General features: G+C 40.8%; 1 protein-coding gene across 2 annotated transcripts in view; it reads left to right on the top strand.

Annotated features, from left to right (window-relative positions):
- Positions 1-566: 566 nt before the first annotated feature.
- LOC127356201 (protein kinase C beta type) overlaps positions 567-21,489 on the top strand; it is a 97,080-nt gene continuing 76,157 nt past the window's right edge. For both annotated transcript variants that reach the window (XM_051387758.1, XM_051387757.1), the window contains exons 1-2: positions 567-1,025; positions 2,728-2,759. In XM_051387758.1, the coding sequence (XP_051243718.1) occupies positions 847-1,025; positions 2,728-2,759 (211 nt within the window). In that variant the 5' untranslated portion in view covers positions 567-846. The remainder of the gene's footprint in view (positions 1,026-2,727; positions 2,760-21,489) is intronic.

A 21,489-nucleotide genomic window follows, 5' to 3' on the forward strand; every position in this document is an offset into this window, starting at 1 on the left:
TACTGACAACCAGACTGCAACATCAAACGTTAACGTTGGCATTGTAACGCCATGCTTTTTGAACAGGTCAGATAATAATAATAACATCATTATTAAACATGCTAATGACTCGACTTACTAATGGTTGGCTGGTCTTTAGACCTCACTTGGCTGAAAGGACCAAGATGTAGGACGTAGTGGCATCTAGGTGAAGCTGCAGCAGGTTGCACCCAACTGAATACTAGTCACATGACTTTAATATGACGCAGGGAATTGATGGGGTAAAAATATTCCTGTACAGATTCTGCTTAAATATTTTAATAGGGAGAAACATCCATCCAACCCTGGGAAGGATTGATATTTCAAAGTACATATTTTTAGTAACATTTAAAGAACTGGCCTAATTAAATTGCACTTTTAAGTAGAAGGTGTCAGAGCGAAGAGGAATAAATGAGCTCTTACGGTTCAGACTCTCCAAATAACACTTACCTTAAATGTCAAGGAGAAGTAAGGAAGTTAAAGCTCCCCTCCCTCCCTCCCTCTCTCTCTCTCTCTCTCTCTCTCTCTCTCTCTCTCTGGTAGTCACCGGCTCTCAGTGCGCTCAGAAGAAAAGGAGGAAGCGGGGAGAGAGCAGCGCAGCGGCCGCCCGTGTACTCAACTGAGGGACAAGATAACACAAACCCAAACAAAACTACCGACAGCTAACCGTCCGCTGGCCGTATCGCCTCCACTCGGAACAACGCACGAGCACCGACTGTTTGCAACCCCAGAAACGGTTGTTGTTTTTGTTTTTTTGTTTTTTGTTTTTCAGCCACAAACTTGCGTCGCTCCGTTAAAGTACAAATAAAAGACACAGATAGTCGCAGAATGGCAGACTCGGCGGCGGCTAACAGTGACGGGGAGGACGGACCCCGCGAGCCCATGCGGGGCTTCGCGCGCCAGGGAGCCCTCCGCCAGAAGAACGTGCACGAGGTGAAGGACCACAAATTCATCGCGCGCTTCTTCAAGCAGCCCACCTTCTGCAGCCACTGCACCGACTTCATCTGGTGAGGAGCCGACACAGGGACGGATGGAGGGGCAAATGCATTGGTTTTAAGTTGGTTTAATGCTTTTATTTATTGGTGCTGTTTTGGGAATAAGGTCAAGATGTTGGTAGGCCATGTAATAAGATGTTTTTTAAAAAAAAATAGTTTAGAATACATTACGGGGTGCACCAAAGCAGGGGGCAGGACAAGTTAATGATTTGATGACACTTCAAATGAGAAAAGTAGAGAGGAAGGGAGAGATGAGGCCTAATGATATGAAAAAGACAAAATGGCTGTAGTGTTTGATGGTATTACATCATTAAAATACAGCAGGAATAAAGAAAGTGGGAGGGTTGCACAGTTTCCTCAAAATAAACATCGATTTCAGCGTTATTTGTGTACTTGTTGATGCTATATGTGTAAGGCAGGGCAGAAGGGAAGACGGAGAGATATGTGGGCTGCACCAGTAAAGAAGAATAGCTGCAGACCATTGTTTGATGGTATTAAGTAGGCAGAGGAACTGAGAGGCTGAGGAAAAATGACACAGGTTCTCCAAAAGCAGTGAGAAGCATTGGATTGCACCGCCTGAGCAGTAACGAAAGTGTTCAACATGGGTCAAACGCTGACACAACTCGAGCCTTCCTCCTCCTGCTGCTCCTTACACTCCTCCTCTCTTCATTTTCTCCTCTCAGTCACCTGTGCAGACAAGTTACCATGCAGCCCACCAGGGTTTACTAGACAGTGACAGCGCTGGGGTTATTAAATGAGTTTCCGGCTCTATCTTGGCCTAAATTGTCCCGTTTATTATTATCTGCGCCGTGCACTATTCCCAAAACGGCCATTATTTAAGTCCTGTGATGGGCTTTTTAATTTGTGAATGGCTAAATGATTTGACCTAGAAGATTGTGTGTGTGTGTGTGTGTGTGTGTGTGTGTGTGTGTGTGTGTGTGTGTGTGTGTGTGTTCATAGGAATCAAATGAGATGGTCTCACTGGTTGTAAATACCCCTAAAGACAGGAACACTGTGCACCCTGTATAATTGCTTAACCTGTTTAGATCATCAAAAAGTCTATATCTATCTATCTATCTATCTATCTATCTATCTATCTATCTATCTACTGTATCCACCTGTCTATTTGGGTCAATAAGCATAATGAAAAAGAACAATGAGAGCACTGAGTGATTTTACACCCCTAGAGATCTGAATGATCTATTTGTAGCAACAATACGAAAATGAGCAGGACTGAATGTGTGTGTGTGTGGACGTAAACCTGCAGCAATCCCAGCATTCTCCATACCATACCATTGACTGGGTGTGGTTGACCATTTTGCCCCGGGGCAGCAGTAGGCCTATGTGTGAGTGTGTTTGTGGACCTAAGTTGACCTCAGGACATGTACTGTGCTGTTTGCACAATAATCAAATGTCCTGCCTGCCTGCATACTTCAGTGTCTGTGTGTGTGTGTGTGTGTGTGTGTGTGTTTTAATTTGTGCTGTTTAGTGCTGCACACAAACGGCAGACAGTATTTGACTTTTGCCTCTACACAAATGTCTTAGAGGAAAGGGAGATGGTTTCAGAACTCCTTTTTCAAGTTATTTCTGTGTGTGTGTGTGTGTGTGTGTGTGTGCGCGAGAGAGAGAGAGAGAGAGAGAGAAGTGTATGTGCGTACACACGTCCATGCCTGCACACCGTTCAACCTGTTTTTTGTGTATGCTCTCTCCACAGGGGTTTCGGCAAGCAGGGATTCCAGTGTCAAGGTAGGTGGTTTAAATGCTTTATCACACACACACACATACACACACACACACACACACACACACACGCACACACACACACGCACACGCCATTGCTAAATGATCCAAGGCTAACTTTGTCACCCCAACCATGTCTCATTATTTTCTGTTTCTCTCTTTTTCCACTTTAATTATCTCTCTTTCTCTTTTACCAGTCTCATAGTTAATCTCCCTAATCCTCTCTCCTCTCCTTACTTCCTCACCTTTGTCGTTTCCTTCCACTACCTGCTTCTCTTTCTTTCTCTCCATCTCTCTACTCCCGTCTCCAGATTTCTTTCCCTTTTTTACTTTCTTCCCTTTGTACCCGCTAGTAACTCTTTTTTTTATCTTGACTTCCTTTCTTCTTCCTTTCCTCTCAAGTGAACACTAAGGTTTTGAGCTTTGAGCTCTTGTTTCTTCATAAAAACATAAAACGTTCACTTATTTTGACAACGACTGCAATCTGAAATAAACGAGGGCCTGCGATTGTTTTTTTCATTAATATTATTTTCAAGTGAGTTTTAATGAACACCATTTCCGAAGCTCAAATCTTCACTCAAAACGCCACTGGCTTGACAGGTCAACCTCCCTGATGTGCAATTAATTCAAAGCATAGCTGTTTTAAAATAGCCTAACAAAGAATCATGAGCTCTTACTTCAGTCTGGGGGAAAAATAAAACATTTTGAACAGAAAGAACTACATATTCACTACTAGAAGAAAATGTGGTACCTTTTTAAAATGCAGCTATTGGTTTAGCTTTTCATATGAATAGAGCCATTTAGGATCAGTAGAAAAAGTCCCTGTAGGGAAACACACAGCGACAGAGGCTGGAAGTGGAGGCAGGAATTTGGTGCTTGCTTCATAGTGGAGCATACTGTATGTATAGATTTAGATATGGATAATAGGAAGCTGACTAAGGATGTGTAAGTGATTTCATTTTGGATAAATTGATCGATGACAACAGAGTTCTCTTCCTGTGACGATAAAGCATAGCTAGACATCTGATTTTGTGGCTTTTTGCTGGTTTCATTTACACAGAAAACAGTTAAACCACTCTGACATGCCATACTGATGAAGAAAACTTCTTTCCTCTCTTCTCCCTCCCTGTCTTTCATCCATCCATCCATCTTCATACTGTAGCGTAGAGATGGATTCAGTGTCGGCTTTGTAGGAGTCGCTTCAGGAAATGACATAAGCTATTAGTGAAACATATCCAGATGACAAAAATGTTATGTGTTGGGCTTTTGTCTTTTTTTTTTTTCTTATCAATTTGCTTGAAGTCTATGTTTTTTTTCCTCTTGTATTAACAGCCAACTGGATGTGTTCAAGGATTTTTCACGTCTCCTAGCAACAGTGAAATATTCAGACGCAACCGTCTATATGCTGTAGGATGGACGAGGTGCTGTTCAACACAGCAGTGGGTTAGCTGGTAATTAGCCCTTGTGTATGTGTAATGGGTCAATAGTGTCCTCTAGGAGAAGTATCCGCTGCACTGTAGGGACCCTTGGTGCCTCTGGAGAGGAACGGGTGTGGCTGTAGGTGTTGGGGCACCTATGCACTCCGATAGAAAAGGGCACTGGTTAATGGATGGATAAAGCAGGAAAAAGCAACAGTTTTCACTTACCTTCTTTCATCAGGTGTGTGCGTGTGTGAGTGTGTTTGCGTGTGTGTATGAGTTGCTCTGCGACCCATTTGTCCGTCTGGGGCAGGGTATCGCTTCCCCAGAGCTCAGGGAGAAAGGGAATTCCTCTGCAAGGTCACACACACACGCACACACAAACACACACACACACAAATATAGTGTGTGGGTGTGCTTTGTCTTTCAGGTTTGTTTGACAGTCACATAGTTCTCACAGAACTAAATGGGGGGGTGTTTGTGTGTATGGAGTGTGATACATTGTAGTGTATGATTAGATGTATTTATATCTGTGTAAAGATAGTTAAATGAAGACTTTTTTATATTAATGTATGAATAATCCAAACAGAATGTGAGTGAAATCATGTTTATGGCCTGCATGTTTACATGTCTTTCAATGAAAGGTCAACTCATCAATAAGACCTGGCGGGCTGTGTATACTACAGCTCCTCTGTCTGTTGTGAGTGTGTTTGAGACCTGAATGGACAAATCAGTGCCATTACTGTCTTACATGGTGTTTATGGATTGTTTGTACTTGCTATACCTGAATCAAATCTTAGCTTCTAATGTTATATTCCACTGTTCTCTCTTAAATCATATTTTCTTCCAGTTTTTGTCTCTTTACTTTTCTTATCACTTCTCCAAAAGAGGAAGATTATTGCAGCATCTGTTACTTGTTTCCCTGCAACTCACGTATTATGACAACGAAATCCCTTCACTGTAAAGATATTGTAGCTGAGCTATTCTCATACAAAGTCCCTACATGATGGTTGAGGTCGTAATGATCATAACGACCACTGTTTCCAGATGGCATGCAAGGCTGACTTAAAAAAAAGGCCACAGTTTCCTGTCCAGACATGAATATTGTCTACTTAAATTCCTGCTTGGTGATTGGTACTGTTGACCTCAATAGTTAGATGGCCTTCAAAGCAAATGTTTAGGTTAAAAAAGAGCTTCATTAATAGAATTTGAGATAGTGACAGTTGTTCCTCTTGGTCTTCATTCTGCAGAGTCACGGGTGAAAAAAGGAAGTTGCCTTTGTTAAATCAATGAGATATATTTTCAGTTGCTTTTTGTTAACATGAGTAAGGTGGATAGACAGTGCTAGTTTACATACTACGGGTACATACAGGTCCTGCTTTCTGGCGTATCAATTCGAGCTGCATGCTGTAGATTCAGCGCGGAGCAGAAGGACGTTGGGGGGCTGGGTAGAGAACTCAGCACCCCTGAAAGCAGCCTTTAACAGGTTTCAGAAAGCAGCAGCAGCTTGTGGTAGTATGCATGACTAAGAAGGATGTGGTGTAGATAGTTGTGTTGTCAGTGTTTCACACATGATCTGATGTTGTTTAGGTCTGCTGACTGTCCGCTGATGTGATGCAAATAACGTATATTTCCTGTCTGAACTGACAGAAAAACTGAATTGCCTTGTTTTATTTCAGCAATATTTTAACTTTCCATTAGATACCAACCAATATCTGCTGTCGAGAGAACATGTGGTACAGATAGTAATTCAAAAATATATTCAAAGATGACCATAGCCATCTGAAGCCTATAGGAGGTGAGTTTTAGATTCTAAAAATTGAGACTTTGTCACTCACCGTCCACCCTAACACCTTTATTTTCATCTTGTTGATTGAAGACGATGTTTACATGTGTTGTTGGGGCTTTTGCATTTATCAGATAGGACAGTTGAAGAGTGACAGGAAAGGAGGAGAGAGAGAGAGAGAGAGAGAGAGAGAGAGAGAGAGAGAGATGATGAAACGTGGCAAGGGGCCACAAATCAGACTTGAACTAGGGATGCACGATAATTTTTTTTTAATACCGATAACCGATAACTTTCAGCTCCTAAAGGCCGATACCGATAACCGATAACAGACACACATATACATATATATATGATCATGACCTAAGATCATGACATTAATACTATGAACAAACCCAAAAACACTTTTGACTCTTTAAATGGAGATATTAATTTTTTCCAATGAAAAACTATTGGCAAGCCTTCAAAAAAAAAAAAACCCCTAAAAAAGAAAAAAACGGAAAATAAAAAAAAAAAAAAAAGTAAAAAAAAAAAAAAAAAAAAAAAAAAAAAAAAAAAATAATTAAAAAAAAAAAAAAAATTTTAAATAAAAAAAAAACTCAATAATAAATAAAACACAAGTTACACTTGTCTGTGTAAACAAACTGAAAAAGTGCATTCCATAGTAACAAAACATTAAGTTTAAATGATTTTGGCTTATGGTTCCATTCAAATGAATACCTTTTCACTAAAGTAAATGAGGTTCAGTTGTTTTATCGATCGAGAGAGAGAGACCGTCGAAGCGATGGCTATGTTTCAGGTGACTTATCAGGTTTGACGTATTGAAGCTCATGCTACTTTTACCTCCTCGTGGAACTTGCTTGGAACATTTGTTACAAATAACAAGCGACCTTTCTTCTTCAGAAACTTTGTAAAAGTCCCACACAATCGATGCCGTGTTGTCTGTTTTCAAACTTAAGCACGCTGTGCTGCATTCACGGTGTAACGGAAATTCCCTGTTCCCACGTTTGCTAGTCGTTCTTTCGGCCTTTTTAAGTTCAAGTTTCTATTGTTTATGTGTAACATGTGGAAAAATACTGTGGATATCAATTCAAGTAAGCAACTACCAAAATTATGACCGAGTTAACAAGTTATTTTCCGACATCCCAGTCAGAAAGAGTTTTTCTGATTATGCCAACGTCACTTGAACGCAGCATTCACTGCAGGCTATTCAGGTCTCATAGTGGGAGTGGGGCATTGCCGTGCCGACAAAGTTATATATGTTATCGGGGCTATTCGTCATGATATCGGACTTATCGGAATGACGTAATAATTTCCTGTTTTGCCCGATAACTATCGGCCCGATAATTATTGTTCACCCCTAACTTGGACGCATATCCCCTACAGCAAGGACTCAGCCCTGGTACATAAGGCATCAGCTCTACCAGGTGACCTACTAGGACACCCCAACCCTGATGTTTCGAAGGTGGTCTGCAAAGTGTGTTGCAGTGAGCCTGGCTGGGTTTTGCATATTGTGTAACTCTATATACAGCATTGCTGGTCAGAGCAGCTCACTGCCTCGGTGTCGTTGTAGCTGCAAACAGTACACTGTAATACCTCAGTGGGATTCTGCTGTTTTCCATACACTAGAAAGAGTGTAGGACTAACTGGGTGGTAATAGCTTGTATTACATAATGTGGTGTTTCTAAGAAGTGTTTGTGAGTTTACAGAATATGTCATACTTTTTTGTGTTGGGAATTTGCGTGCGCATGTGCTTCATGTTCCATTTAATGAGCTGGTGAGCGCTTATTTCCTTAATGGCTGTTTGTGCAGAACTGTGTGTGCTCTAATGCTTCCACATGATTGGTTTTATGCGTGTGTGTGTGTGTGTGAGTGTGCACGCAGTCCTAAATGAGTGTGTTAATAATGAGTTGGGTTTCAGTGTGTAACAGGCTGTCGAGCATCCTCCACTGTCTCCTCACAGACTTAATGGACAAATTACTCCTTTAGAGAGCTTGAGAGGGATGGAGGGGGGACTGAGTGGCAGGAAGTGTGAGAAACAGGGCAAATAGGGGAATTATGGGGGAGAGAGGGAGAATCGGATAGAGGAAAAAATGCATGATCATTTGGATAAGAAGGATGGTGAGATGAGAGATGGGAGGAGGGAGAGGTGAAGGAAGATAAAGTGGGGGTGGAATTCATAGAGGGAAGAGGGACAGACAAAAGGGGGAGAAAGTGAGTGGGAAGGGCGTAGGAAGGAGAGGAGGATTGCATATGATTTCCTTGAAAGTTCCAATGAAAGTAGCTCATAGCAAGTGCAGGGAAAAACAACATGTCCTTCGAGAGCAGTAACAAAAAATGCTGTTTTTGTAAAGTAACTTGATGTAATATGAAACACGCTGTATAGAGAACATACAGTACAGTATATAGCAAGAGAACAGAGGGAAAAAAGAGAAAGCTGGGTTTTAAAGAAGAGGAATCAATGAGGGGAGAGATTGAGGAAGGATAAATTAGGGCAGAAATAGAAGACATGCATGCTCTGTAAGTTCTCCATAATGTATTCAATCCACCATTCTATTCAGCATCCTAAATATAATCCTTTTATAGTGTATATGAGGTCTTGTTGTGCATACTGGAACATGATGTGCTGTTGCTGATGATGCCAGCAAGGCAAATCGCAGTACATTTTTTTTAAATTTATTTTTTTACGTTTCAAAAGAATTCGATCATGTTCTTGATCAAGAGGACTGCACAAAACTCAAGTGGTATGTTCCCACAAGCAGAGGACATTTCATATATTGTGATAAAAAGAATAAATTAAACAAGGCAGATGGTTGAAAATGAATGAGAAAGGTATGTTGGAATGACACTCGAGCAGAGAGGTAGTGGGTGAGATAATGGACATGGAAGAAGAGGTAGAAAACAGGCGAGAGAGAGAGAGAGAGGAAGAGGGAGGGATAAAATGGTGTAGGCACGGGGTGTAGATTGCACCTGAACAAGCCCATAAAGGTGTTGTTTGCTGCAGCCATTAGCGGTCTCAAATTGGAAAAATGTATGTATTTATGAAGAGGACTATTCAAGGCTCCCTTTGACTGATGGCATGTTTTGTGCTCAGGTTTTATCGGGTGTCTCTTGCTTTCACCAGTACGCATCAAGGTGCTGTTGGGCGCCATGCCCACAGTTTCTCTGGATTCACATAACATGTTTTCTGCCTTTTTATGAGCCTGTTCAGGTTCAAATGAGTTAGTGAACATTTGCAAACATCTGTGTCTGTTGGCGGTGCCGAACGCAGCTCAGGTGCCTCTGCAACTCCAACCTGTGTGGGTGGGAGGTCTCCGGATCCAAAACCTGCCTCCTACACAAATGCACACACACACACACACACATGCACGTACGCCTGCACACACACACACGCACACACACACACAGATCACACAAATGCATGCACAAAACCAAAACGGATTTTCATGCATGAACACACACACACACACACAGCTGATGTTGAGGTGTATCATTGAGATCCTGAAGCAAAGGGAAATAGATGAAAACATATCTGACTTTGTCATCCAGTCTTTTGTTTTTCCGCCTCCTCCTGTGCTCTTTGTTTCCCCTGATTTCTTTGGACCTACCGCTCTCTCCTTTTGTATCTCACTCCCTGTTTCTTTTCAGTTTTTCTCTCTCTTCCCCACCTTCTCCCATTTGTTGTCCATCTTCCTCTTCTTTCCCCCCTCTTTCTCTCCAGCTTCCTTTCCCTGTCCCTGCTCATAATTCCCTCTTCTTTTCCTTCATTCTGCTGTCTCTCTCCACATTTCTCCCTTCTGTGTTCGTCTTAGTACCCCCTTCCACCATTCCTCAAGCTCCCAACTTCTCTCCCCCCCTTCTCTATCTCCCCCTCTTTCTCTCTAGTGGCTGTGTGTTGGAAGCTGTGGGCTTTGATGCTTTTATAAATAGCCCAAGTGTTCCACTGAGAGTACCACCAAATGGGGGATGGATGGATGGATAGATGGATGGATAGATGGATGGGGGAGTGGAGAGGGGGATGGAGGAGGAGGGAGGGCTGAGTGTGTAGGTGTGAAGGGAGAACATTGAAAAGCACCAGAAAAAAAGGAAAGGATTAAAAAGCGACAGAGGCCGACAGAGGTGTTTATTGAGATAACAGAAAGCGTCGATCAGAGTGAAGATATGAAACTGGGGGGTTCTCAGTCCTGCGGTTTAAGAGGCAGAAGGTTTAAATACTTTAAAATCTTAAAAATAATTCGCTTTCTGCTGTTATGTGAAATAATACGGCATCAGAGATCTTGATGGAAATTTTTGAAAACTGGAAGCTTGTCGTGACAAAATTGAAATTTTGGAAAATTGAATTCACCTTAATAAAAGAAAATACATTATAGGCGCATCGAATGGGAATGGGAGTTTTTGTAGGTATCTGGTCACTAAACGAAGTGTTGGACCTGATGATGTCTCAAGAGGGAATGTCAGGGGATGAATAAAGGGATTACTTAACATCCCGAATCCACCAAAGTCAGTAGGATTCATCTTCTTTCAACTTCACAATATAAAATCATGGCTGGCACAAAATGTCTCTACAAAACTTCACGACAATCAGTGCAGTAGTTGAGATATTTCTGTGTCGACCAGCATCGCTATTGGCTTTCACAAGCCTGCGTCAAGCAAATCCTGACGACAGCAGCAAAACCTGCAAATGCTGTCGATGCATTATGCGAGTCCTTTAAGTCTGCCTCCTGATTGTCGTCAGTGAGGCACAGACCTCGTCCAAACAGTTTCTCAAGGACATTATTTTCAGCATTTTCAAGAGTTCATGTTATATAAGTCCACTGTGCTGTCTTTCACGCCACATCACTGTAGTGTGTATAACAACCCTGATAGTGAGCCTCAGTCGGCTTATCGATGGGGGCCAAAAATATTGCAGCATTACAGTGTATTGATTTTTCCTACATTCCCCTGGTGCTTTTCAGACACAACAAACTTGCATCCTAAACAGCTTGTGCTCATGGCACACAACAACATAATATGAATCATATGTTTGAGGTGGGAAGGCTCACTCTGATTATTACTAGTGGAGGAGACACTGCTGTGTAGGTTTTACTGAAATGATTTTTGCTATACTGCTGCACCCATTTGAGCTATCAGATTACAGCAGTAGCTGATTGTGTGCGTTGTTAAGAGTAAATGTGATGCAGGATATGCCACAATTTGAAAAAGAGGAACTCAAGAAGGGGAGTTATTGGCAAAACGAATGCAGAATTATGCAGTGCGACCAAAGATAGTAAAGGCACTTGCAATAGAAAATCCAACAAACCGATGAATTAAATGAGTTAAGAAAACAGACAGGGACTGCATGCAGATTGGTCTTTTTGTTTTGAGACATTAAGCTGATTTCAGTTTTAACTAAACACACATATAAACTGATACTCTTTGTTTATATTAATAGTTTTTCTGATAGTCACTCTACAGTAACACCCAGTGTGTTTCCTCCCATAACTGCTTCCTCTTCTCAGTTTAATGTGGAGGGTGCTAAAGAGCTGTCGTGTGCGTGTGTATCTGTCAGTGTGTGAACATGTTTAAGAGCGGGTCTAATGTGAGAGACTGCATATGCGTGCATGCCTTGTTCACTTGTACAGAGAAAGTGAGGGAGAGAGTGAAGCAGCCGACGTCAAAACAGGAGTGCTCGCTGCTTCTGTTTATCAGCGGTGTCAGTGGTGGCTATCTGATGCATCTCTGTGTGTGTGTGTACGTGTGTGTATTGGTTGTTCCACAGGTGTGAGTGTGTGTGTCTGCGCATGTGACAAAGTCTAATTTTACTTGTCAGTGAGGGCCGGCTCCTTTTGCTCTGATCTACTTTCACACATCTGAAGACTGATCACTTAGAGTGTGTTTGTTTGTCTGTGTGTACTTGTACTCACTTTCAGTTACAGATTGACAGACTATCTCCTTCAGGGCTTGGTTGTCCTTGCTGCTGACATTTGCGGCAATAGTACACCCGTTGCCACGGTGACACCTTGGAGACATATCAGGACGGATCAGACAGCCAATGTGGGTCAAGCTTGTTTCACATCACAGCCTGAAAACACATACAAACAAACAAAAAGAGCCAGAAGCAACTACCAGGAACTAAACTGATATTATTCCTCCTCACATTGACAAAGTAAGAACATTGTAAATCAGTGCAGAGTGTCTGTACCATATTTCATGGAAATTAAAATGGAATAGTTGATGACACATTAAACAATAAAACAACAATGCGAACCTTGATAACCCACCAGCAGACTGACATCTTGAGCCATGTCACTAGCATGACTAAAAAGAAAGGATCTAGTAAAGCCCTAATTCTGTGTCGCCAACAACAACAAATGCTGTGAAACGTTCCTTAAATCTGCAGCAGGAAAGTATGAAGGAAACCAGGAAGAACACACTCTATTCTTTCTCTATTTATTACGCACTTAGCTTATTGCCATCAGGGCTCTCCCATTATACAGGGTCTTGTTTGGAAGGGTCATATTAGGACAAAAAAGGCACTCAAAATAAGACCTATTTAGTCATTTAGGTAATCAGACTGCAGTAATAGGCAGCAATCTCCTGCTTTATAATTTAGCTCTATTTGTCAGATAGAGGTACCAACTCTTTAGTATTCCAAAGCTCATGGTATTACAAAATGCCAGTTCATTAAACCAATGTGTTCTTGGCTGTTGACATTTTTGCACAGTTGTACTACATGAATAGGTGCTAACTCATTGTGAATCTGTGTCAGTCCCAGAGAGTACCATCGTCTATTCTTAACTCTGTCAATAGCTGCCTTTCTACAGCACAGAGGGGAAATGGTTCATTCTGCCTGTGGCTGCTATATTGGTGGCCGCCACCAGCCACTCTGGCGGGTAACCAGGCATCATTAAAGCCTCTGTGAGCATGACGGGAAAGTTTCTGACTTGGTGACTCCTGGTGGTAGGATTAATGGCAGCAACATTGGCGCTGAGGTGCTGTGCTGTTGCTCAGAGTAACCACATTTTATTACCTCTTTGTATACTTTGTGATTTGTGCCAATACTGTAGCCCTGACAAGACAAGGCCCTGTCCTTTTATTGCATTAGACAAATATATTGGATGTTTTTTTAGATAACAAGGAAGTTTAAGTGAACATACTAACATCAAGGATTCATGGAAAATGTATTCATCATAACACAACACAAGGCTGTAAAACGAAATGAAAGCTTGTAGATCATTCATGCTACACACATAGAAAAAGATAATCAAATTCATGGACTCACACCAAAGATAAATCAAATAGAATACATTAAAAGAAAACAATATTTACAGTTATTTACATACATATATACATATACGTATGCACCCAGGAAATAATTCTGCAGTGCATCCTTTGAATTTGCATCTGGCTGAATGTAAACAGTAGCAACAGGATAGTGAATATGTTTCATCTTTAAATAAAAAGAAACCATTCAGGTTGATTGTATTTGAGCACCAAGCATCATTGACGCGTGTAATGTAGGTATTGGTAAATTTCTAATTTCTCAAATGTGGTCGTGTATTGTTCCTTTAAGCTGAGAAAATTACTGTGGTGAGAAATGGATGTTATGATGGCGTGACTCTGTACAGATGAGTTTCCTCTTCATATGGTTCCAAAATACAGCACATATAACAATGGCTACACCATCACCTTGTATTTTATGAAACTGTTCATACCAGAGAGACACCAGAGTACACCCAGAAAGAAATTAAAAAGAAAGTATATTGGGCCAGGTTTGTGGAAATCTACTGCAGACTCAGGAAAGAAGCTAAAGGTGTGTTTCTAACTCCGTTCCACCCACATTACTCTCACCGCAATAACATCATGTGCCCCCTCTGCTCGTTCTTTCTTTAATTATTCACTTTCCCACCACTTGTCTCCTACATGATCACTGTCACAGGACCTTTGCACGGCTCTGTATTTGTTGTTTGTAATGTAAGTGATCTTCGAATTGAACCTGATCAGTTGCTCTCAGGGCAATTTGACTCAATGAGGAGATGAGCTAAATGTCTACAATGTGAATCACGGTGTGTAGGTGGGGTGGCCCACCTGGATTACTAACTGCTGGGGGAGAGATACTGCTGTTGTGGGTTTGAAAATGTACTATGATATAATTTCTAGGACATAAGGTCATTCAGCTTGTTGGTGGACACAGTTTCACAGACTGAATACTGATGTTGAATCTGAAAAGTTTGGAGTAAACTCCTTTTATACATGGTTGCACAGATGCTCCAGGCATCCGTGGATCTGATTTTTTTTATTACAAAGTGCACAAAACATACATGGAAACAGCAGTTTTACTTTTACTTATTATTACTAATGTAAACAGCTAAAACAATTAGCTTTTTGACGTTTAACAGATGTTGTTGGAAGGTTATTTTGGTGGAGGCTTTGCCAACTTTGCGATAATATCCATGTTTACGGCATGTTTATGGTTATTTTACAGTGTTTTGCTGTACGTTTATGACATGTTTAACCTAATAGCGTTCCTGGTAGTAAAAAATACATTTATTTCTAAACATGTTGTGTTTCTAGACATGCCACAGTGGTTCTGTTCAGTTCACAGCCATGAGGATTCACTCCTAGTTTGGGCTTTCTGTCTGTGGTGTGTTTGTTTATGTGGTAGGCTGTGTGTCTGTTTGCGTGCCCATCTTCTTATATCAGCAAACTGCAAAATCTAAATCTCAATAGGGTTAAACACAGTTTTAGAGTTGCTCCATTTCTGAGTGTGTGTCTAAGTTGTGTGTGTTGTCTGATGGAGACAGCAGCTAACTATGTCACTGTTGCTCCTGAGATATACTTTAACCCGTTCGTCTATGGATGGTAACCTAGCAACAGTGACACGAGCCGACAGGAGTGCAGTGATCCCAGACCTCTTTTTCTGTCCCTCCCTCCGTTTGTGTGTCTTTCTTTATTTGACTTTCTGCTTTTGTGCCACTCTCCTTTCAACTCTCTTGCTTTTTCTCTCTCATCCGTCGTCTGTTCCTTTCCTCCTCCCTTTCTCTCTCTCTAACTCCAGCAGTCGCTCTCTACCCTGCTCACCTCTCATTATTGTCCTTTTTATTCATTCCTGCCCATGTCTTTTTCAGTTTATGAATATTATATTGTTGAGTTTGAGACTTTGTGTGCTAAAGCTAGTAGGAGACGGTGTACTGTTTAAATATCACCCACCCACAGTATCTTCAATTTGACATCATCATTATCTTTCGTTCTTTGAAGATTAACCTCTGTAACCGTAATGGCGTTTTTCCTGTTCCAACCCATTTAAAGACATGAGACAGAGGGACAGAAAGAACAAGAATAAACTAGATGAAATTATTATTTTTTTTGTTCAAATACGTGTGTGTGTGTGTGTGTGTGTGTGTGTGTGTGTGTGTGTGTGTGTGTGTGTGTGTGTGTGTGTGTGTGTGTGTGTGTGTGTGTGTGTGTGTGTGTGTGTGTGTGTTTGAGTCTCTATGTAAAGAGAATAACAGGCAGCCAGGCAGCACTGGTCTGTTGCCAAGCTTCAAGCGAGTTGTTGTAGACAATGTCCTGCCTTGCCCTCAAAAACACACACACACCGACACACAAGCACACACATAAGCTCTTGCGGTCTTTGTTAACGTTCCTAACTCAATCTCATATTCAGAATCCCAGCACACACACACACACACACACACACACACACACACACACACACACACACACACACACACACACACACACACACACACACAAGCACACACACACACACACACTGCCTCCCACTTGTTATTTGGCCAAGGGGTTACAATAACTGTAGAACTTTGTTTATTGAAATAATACGTATCCTGTTTTTTTAGCTGTAGTTTTGTGCTTTTACTGTTTTTGGCTTTACGCTACACTGATAACTACACCAAGTCAGCACCATACTATATTTTCTGTTTTGTACCTTTATTAAAAACAGTAAATACAATGAACGACATGGTAAAAGTGGCTACATGCAATATACACATTTTGCCACCTTTGGAATGTTTTCAGGATTCAAACAAGACTGCACACATGATTACCTGACAGCTTTTCACAGTGTACCTACACACTAAAGCTAAATGTGTATGTAGATTTAAAATATCAGAAAAGTTTTTACAGTTTATAGTGTTTAGGTTAGTGTCTTGAATGGTAGTTCTGCCATCTGTGTGTGTGTGTGTGTGTGTGTGTGTGTGTGTGTGTGTGTGTGTGTGTGTGTGTGTGTGTGTGAGAATGAGTGAATGAGAGGAAAACTCATTGGATGAAAGTGCTATATAAAATGGTGCCCATTTGCAGCCCTTAATGCATCACTTATTGTGTGCCACAGGATTATAAATATGTACGACACACTCACTGTTTAGATGGGCGTATATACAGTAGAAGCTCTCACAAAGTGGACTGTTGTTTGCATCACTGTTATGTTATATTGTTATTGATAAATCATATTGTTGCACAAAACTGCAGTAGACTGTAACATTTGAAAGTTGAAAGGAGCTCCTCCATATTTGTGTTTCTCATTCAAACCCTCCAGTCAGAGCCGTCCAGTACAACAACAAAACAACTTGAATGCACACCTCAACTTAACTCAACTTTATTTATATTGCACCTTTCATACAAACATACATAGAAAGATAGATAGATAGATACTTTCTTTATCCCGAGGGAAATTCAAACACGTGGCCCAAAGTGCTTCACAAAGCAAAATCGAAACAGCACATAAAAACAAAAATCAACAACAATAAATAATATGTTGCAAGGCTAAAGATTACTACAATAGAAACAGTAAAAATATATAAAACATAAACACCAGGGAGAAAAATAATGTAAAAACCAATGATTAAAACCTAAAAATTATAACATTACTCCAAATTAAAAGCCAGATTAAGAATTAAGAATTTTTTTTTAATACTGAGAGAGCTTGTCATTATAATATCTAGAGGCAATGAGTTCCACCATTTAGGGGCATTAAAACAGACTGCACTCTCACCTGCACTGCTATGGTTCACATAACTTATATTTAAAAGATGAGCAGTGGAGGACCTAAGTGACCTGGCTGGAACATAAATTTAAAGAACATCTCTGATGTATGGAGGAGCAAGGTCACAAGCTTTGTAAACAAGTAAAATAACTTTAAAATCAATTCTAGAAGATACAGGCAGCCAGTGGAGTGTCTTCAGCGGTGGAGTGATGCAATCCATTTTCTGAGTTTTAGTTTTTCTTTTTTTTTAAGCCTCTGGCCAGACAGAAAACATTGAATTTTACAACCACTGTACTGTAAAATGCAGGACATTTATTATATTTCCTTGTATGCATGGTAGCAGCTTTACAACTTGTGTATAGTTCATTATTTGGTATTCAAACCTGTTAGTCTCATCGACTCTCTTGTTAATATCTGCCGCTCTTCACTCTCACCCCTCTGTCCTCTCTCTCCCACTCTCTCTCCCTCATCCTCTTCATGCCACACCTCTCTCTCTCTCTCTGAATTAATGAGTAAATCAGCAGATTGGATAAAACTACATGCTGAGGATGATGACTGTACTCTTCAGCAAATTAAATACAGTGAACAGCCATAATTTATGCACTCAAGCGTTCTATTTCTCTTCACTTATTCTTCCCTCCCCTCAGTTATATTTCTTGCCGTCTGGACCAAAACAGCAGGTATTGTTTGCGGGGGAGTTGAGGGAGAGGGAGAGGGAGAGAGAGAGAGAGAGAGAGAGAGAGAGAGAGAGAGAGAGAGAGAGAGAGAGAGAGAGAGAGAGAGAGAGAGAGAGAGAGAGAGGAGAGAGAGAGAGAGAGAGAGAGAGAGAGAGAGGGAGAGAGAGAGAGAGAGAGAGAGAGAGAGAGAGAGAGGAGTGCAGGAGAAAAGTTGATGTACAGTACAGGAGATTACAGGGTTGTGTGTGTGTGTGTGTTTTGGCTGGACATTTTCAGGTCATATTGTGGAGGTAGATGTACTTCTGCTATGAGAGGAAACTAAGTGTCCTCCACAGGCAAACATAGACAGGGAAAGTGAAGAGACAGCTGTTGTTGGTGCACAGATTAACAATGTAAATGTCATTGTTTTTTTTTTTACAATTTGTTCTGCTTTTCAGCCTCCTTCTTTCTTTCTAAAGTTTTATTATAAACTGTTCTCATAAGGAGGACTGGATATTGAATCTCAGTAGTTTTTTGGATACAGACTGAAAAGTGTGAAGTACCAGAACCTGGCAGCTGAAACAAGTTAATTAGTAGTCCATCGACAGAAGATCAACTATTTTGATGATCGAATTGGATGGTAACCAGAGGATAAACACTGATCCCTTTGGTGAGCCCCTAATTTCTGATCTAGTGCCATCATTGGGGTCCAATACTTTGATTTATGACCAAATAGGTGCAAAACTAATGACATTCCCATCAACCTCTGCTGTACTTTTAAATAACGTATCTCAGCATGCTTATACACCTGACTAACAGAGTGAACATGATAAACATTTTACCTGTTAAACATCAGCATGTTAGCATTGTCATTGTGAGCATGTTAGCATGCTGAGGTTAGCATTTGGGTTAAAGCACTGCTGTGGCTAAGTACAGACTCGTAGAGCTGTTAGCATACAATGGATGTATTAATGGAGAACTGGATACAGTGTTGGAGGTGGCGCTCCGTCAGTAGTGCATGAAACCAAAAAAGCCAGTTCCTGCTGTAAAGAAAGTACCTGGAGTTTAGCTCTCCGCTAACTTGAATAGGGACAAAATAATTAACTTTTTTAGACTTTGCAAATGTTATTGGACTGAAGAAATTCTGATAGTGAAACGAGTCATTTTGCAGGGTTTAAAAACATTTATCTACCATTTTTCGGCTTCTTCTTTCACAATGTACGCTTATGGACCATCATGTGATGGATGCCATTGCTGTCATTACATAGTTTGGCCACTGTGTCAAATTGGCTTCTAATCCCGCTGCTCTTCCTGGGGGCTTGCTGTACACTCTATTCCCTTTTTAGTACATGGCATGCATTGCAGTCAGATTATGACAGTATATTTATGTGCTAAAATCAGTCTGATGTCTGTATACATTAGACTGATAAAGGAGAGGACTCCATGTGGCAAAACGAGAAGAAAGAAGCGGAAAACAGCGACATTAACGCTAACTTGATGGACCGTGATGAGTTCAAGACACTTAACTCACAAAGCAATGAGGTGCATACCTCCCTCGAAAAACTTTTTGATTGCAAAGTGGAACGTCTTGAGCGACTTATCACAGAAAAGAGAGTTAAAAGCTGAGATGGAAAATAAAGTAAGGCAAACTCAAGATAACCTTGATTTGGATATTGGACAGCTTTCTGCTAGAATGGATAGGATGGAGGTAGAACTGGATGAAGCACAGCACCTGGCCTACCATTATTGCTGGTCTTCTGTTTGTTAAAGACAAAGGGACATAAACGTCAAATGCTTTGGCCTTGGAATAGACTTGTGAAGATCAGACTTACTATAAAGATAACTGGGATATTTCCCATCGTCATCCCCAAGTGGAAATGATGATGGAATGATTTGTCATTAATCTTCCATATTCAGGAGATTCGGAGTAAAATGTTTTACCTGCATAGAGAAAAATGGTCTTGTGATATGGTATAAACCAAAATTATGAACTTATTGTCTCATAAAGAATAGATACAGTATAGGAACATTACTATTCATACATACTTTGTTGGTTGTGTGATCTAGGTGAAACTGATAATGAGGTTCATTTTAATTTGAATTCATTTCTGCTTGTCACGTTTAGCTGAGGTTGCAAGCACATTTGGAAGAAAATGATACAGACTTAGACTCCCTCTCAACTCTCATCAAGTTCTGTCAAACAACCCACACTGTAGTGGAGCAGACACTGGGTAGCTCCCAGGTCTGGAGGATCGCAACTGCATGAGTGTGAATACAGGCAATGTTGACAAAAAGCATGATTACAATAAAATTAAGCATGAGAGACAGAACAAGGCTACAATGGAGACAGCAAGTGATAAAGAGAGAAGGGAAATGGAATTAAAAGTGACAGAATAATAGACAGATGACTGAATCAGACGGAGAGAGTAGGATGGAAGGAAAAAGTCAAAGAGACAGACAGACGGACAGAAATAAAAGAAAACATGGAGTGAATGGAAGACAGTGAGAGGGATGCAGTGAATGGGAGAGAAGGAGAGAGAGAGAGAGAGAGAGAGGTAGGGAGTGAATGAAAGGGAGGATTAGGATGGAGGTGTAAGCTGGACCACGTAAAATCGGCTTGTGCCAGAATGCTTTCACAGCGCTGGCACAGAGCTGAAACTGAAATCGAACGGAGCGTGAAGCCAGCCAGACTGTAGTGTCTCCTGTTTTTTTCTAATTGAATGTAAGATAGTACACTATTAAAAGGGATACCACACTGTATGAACGGATATTCACAGGTGGCACAGATATACGTGTGTGTGTATACTGTATTTTCTTCTATATAGTCTATAATAACGATGGGATCCATTTCTTTCATCTTCTTCTTCTTCTTCTGCTGTGATAATTCTGTGGAGGTCTTGGTCTTTATGTCAGATTCCAACCCTAACCGTATCACTGACTCCTGATCTATAAATATATAATTTAAACGGGTAAGTTATATAGAAATTTTCCGTCCGTACAGTTGTCATCAACGGGGATTTTAGAAGAAGAGAGAAGAAGAATCAACTTTATCACATATACAATCATACACAGTGAAATTTGTCCTGTGCATTTGAAGCTGCAGTAGGTAACTACATGAGACAAATAATCTATGAAAAAATTCCTGGGGTTCATTCTAGTGCTCTTAATGGCATTTAAGCCATGGGGACCAACTCCAGATCTAAAGCCAGTGCCTTGGTCAAGGGTAGTAACTGGAGAAATTAACCTATCATACATGTTTATGATGGTGAGGGAAACCAGAGAAAACGGGGAAAACATGCAAACCTTCTTGCTGTGAGGCACCAGGGCTAACCACTGAGCCACCGTTCTGCTGGAGACGGAAATCGTTTTTTGGGCGATTTAACACAGGTCCTTATGGAGATCAACTTACTTTTGCAGCAGCCTTAAGTGGCTGGTTGAGGGACTGCAGTTTTTGGTACTTGCGTCGGCATTAATTATCCAATTAAATAATATACTTATACTTACATATGGAGATAATGCTCATGACAGCTGATATGTGGTTCACTATACCTGACAGATATGACTGATAAGGATAAAAGGTTCCTTTACATTTCTATAGGAAATGCATACGCATCATTTTTGACCCATTTATAGGACGTTTGGCTTTTCTCCTGGAAAAGTAATAAAGAATTCCAATGAGGGGATATCAAGCAAACACCTCTACAGTGCGCCCTGAGAAGAGTGAAATGAAAGGACCAGGCATCTCTCTGTGCTGTGCTCTTGGCTATTCTGAAATTTAAAACACAGCAAGGCCACTTAAAAAACAGATGGACTTTGTCCTCAGTCGCAGAATTTTTTTCTTTTTGAAAACCTATGAATAGAAGAAAAAAATGAATAGAATTGCAGTTCTGAAACCTCA

The sequence above is a fragment of the Dicentrarchus labrax genome, unplaced genomic scaffold (genome assembly GCF_905237075.1).
Source record: "Dicentrarchus labrax unplaced genomic scaffold, dlabrax2021, whole genome shotgun sequence".
In the NCBI taxonomy this organism is placed as follows: Eukaryota; Metazoa; Chordata; class Actinopteri; family Moronidae; genus Dicentrarchus; species Dicentrarchus labrax.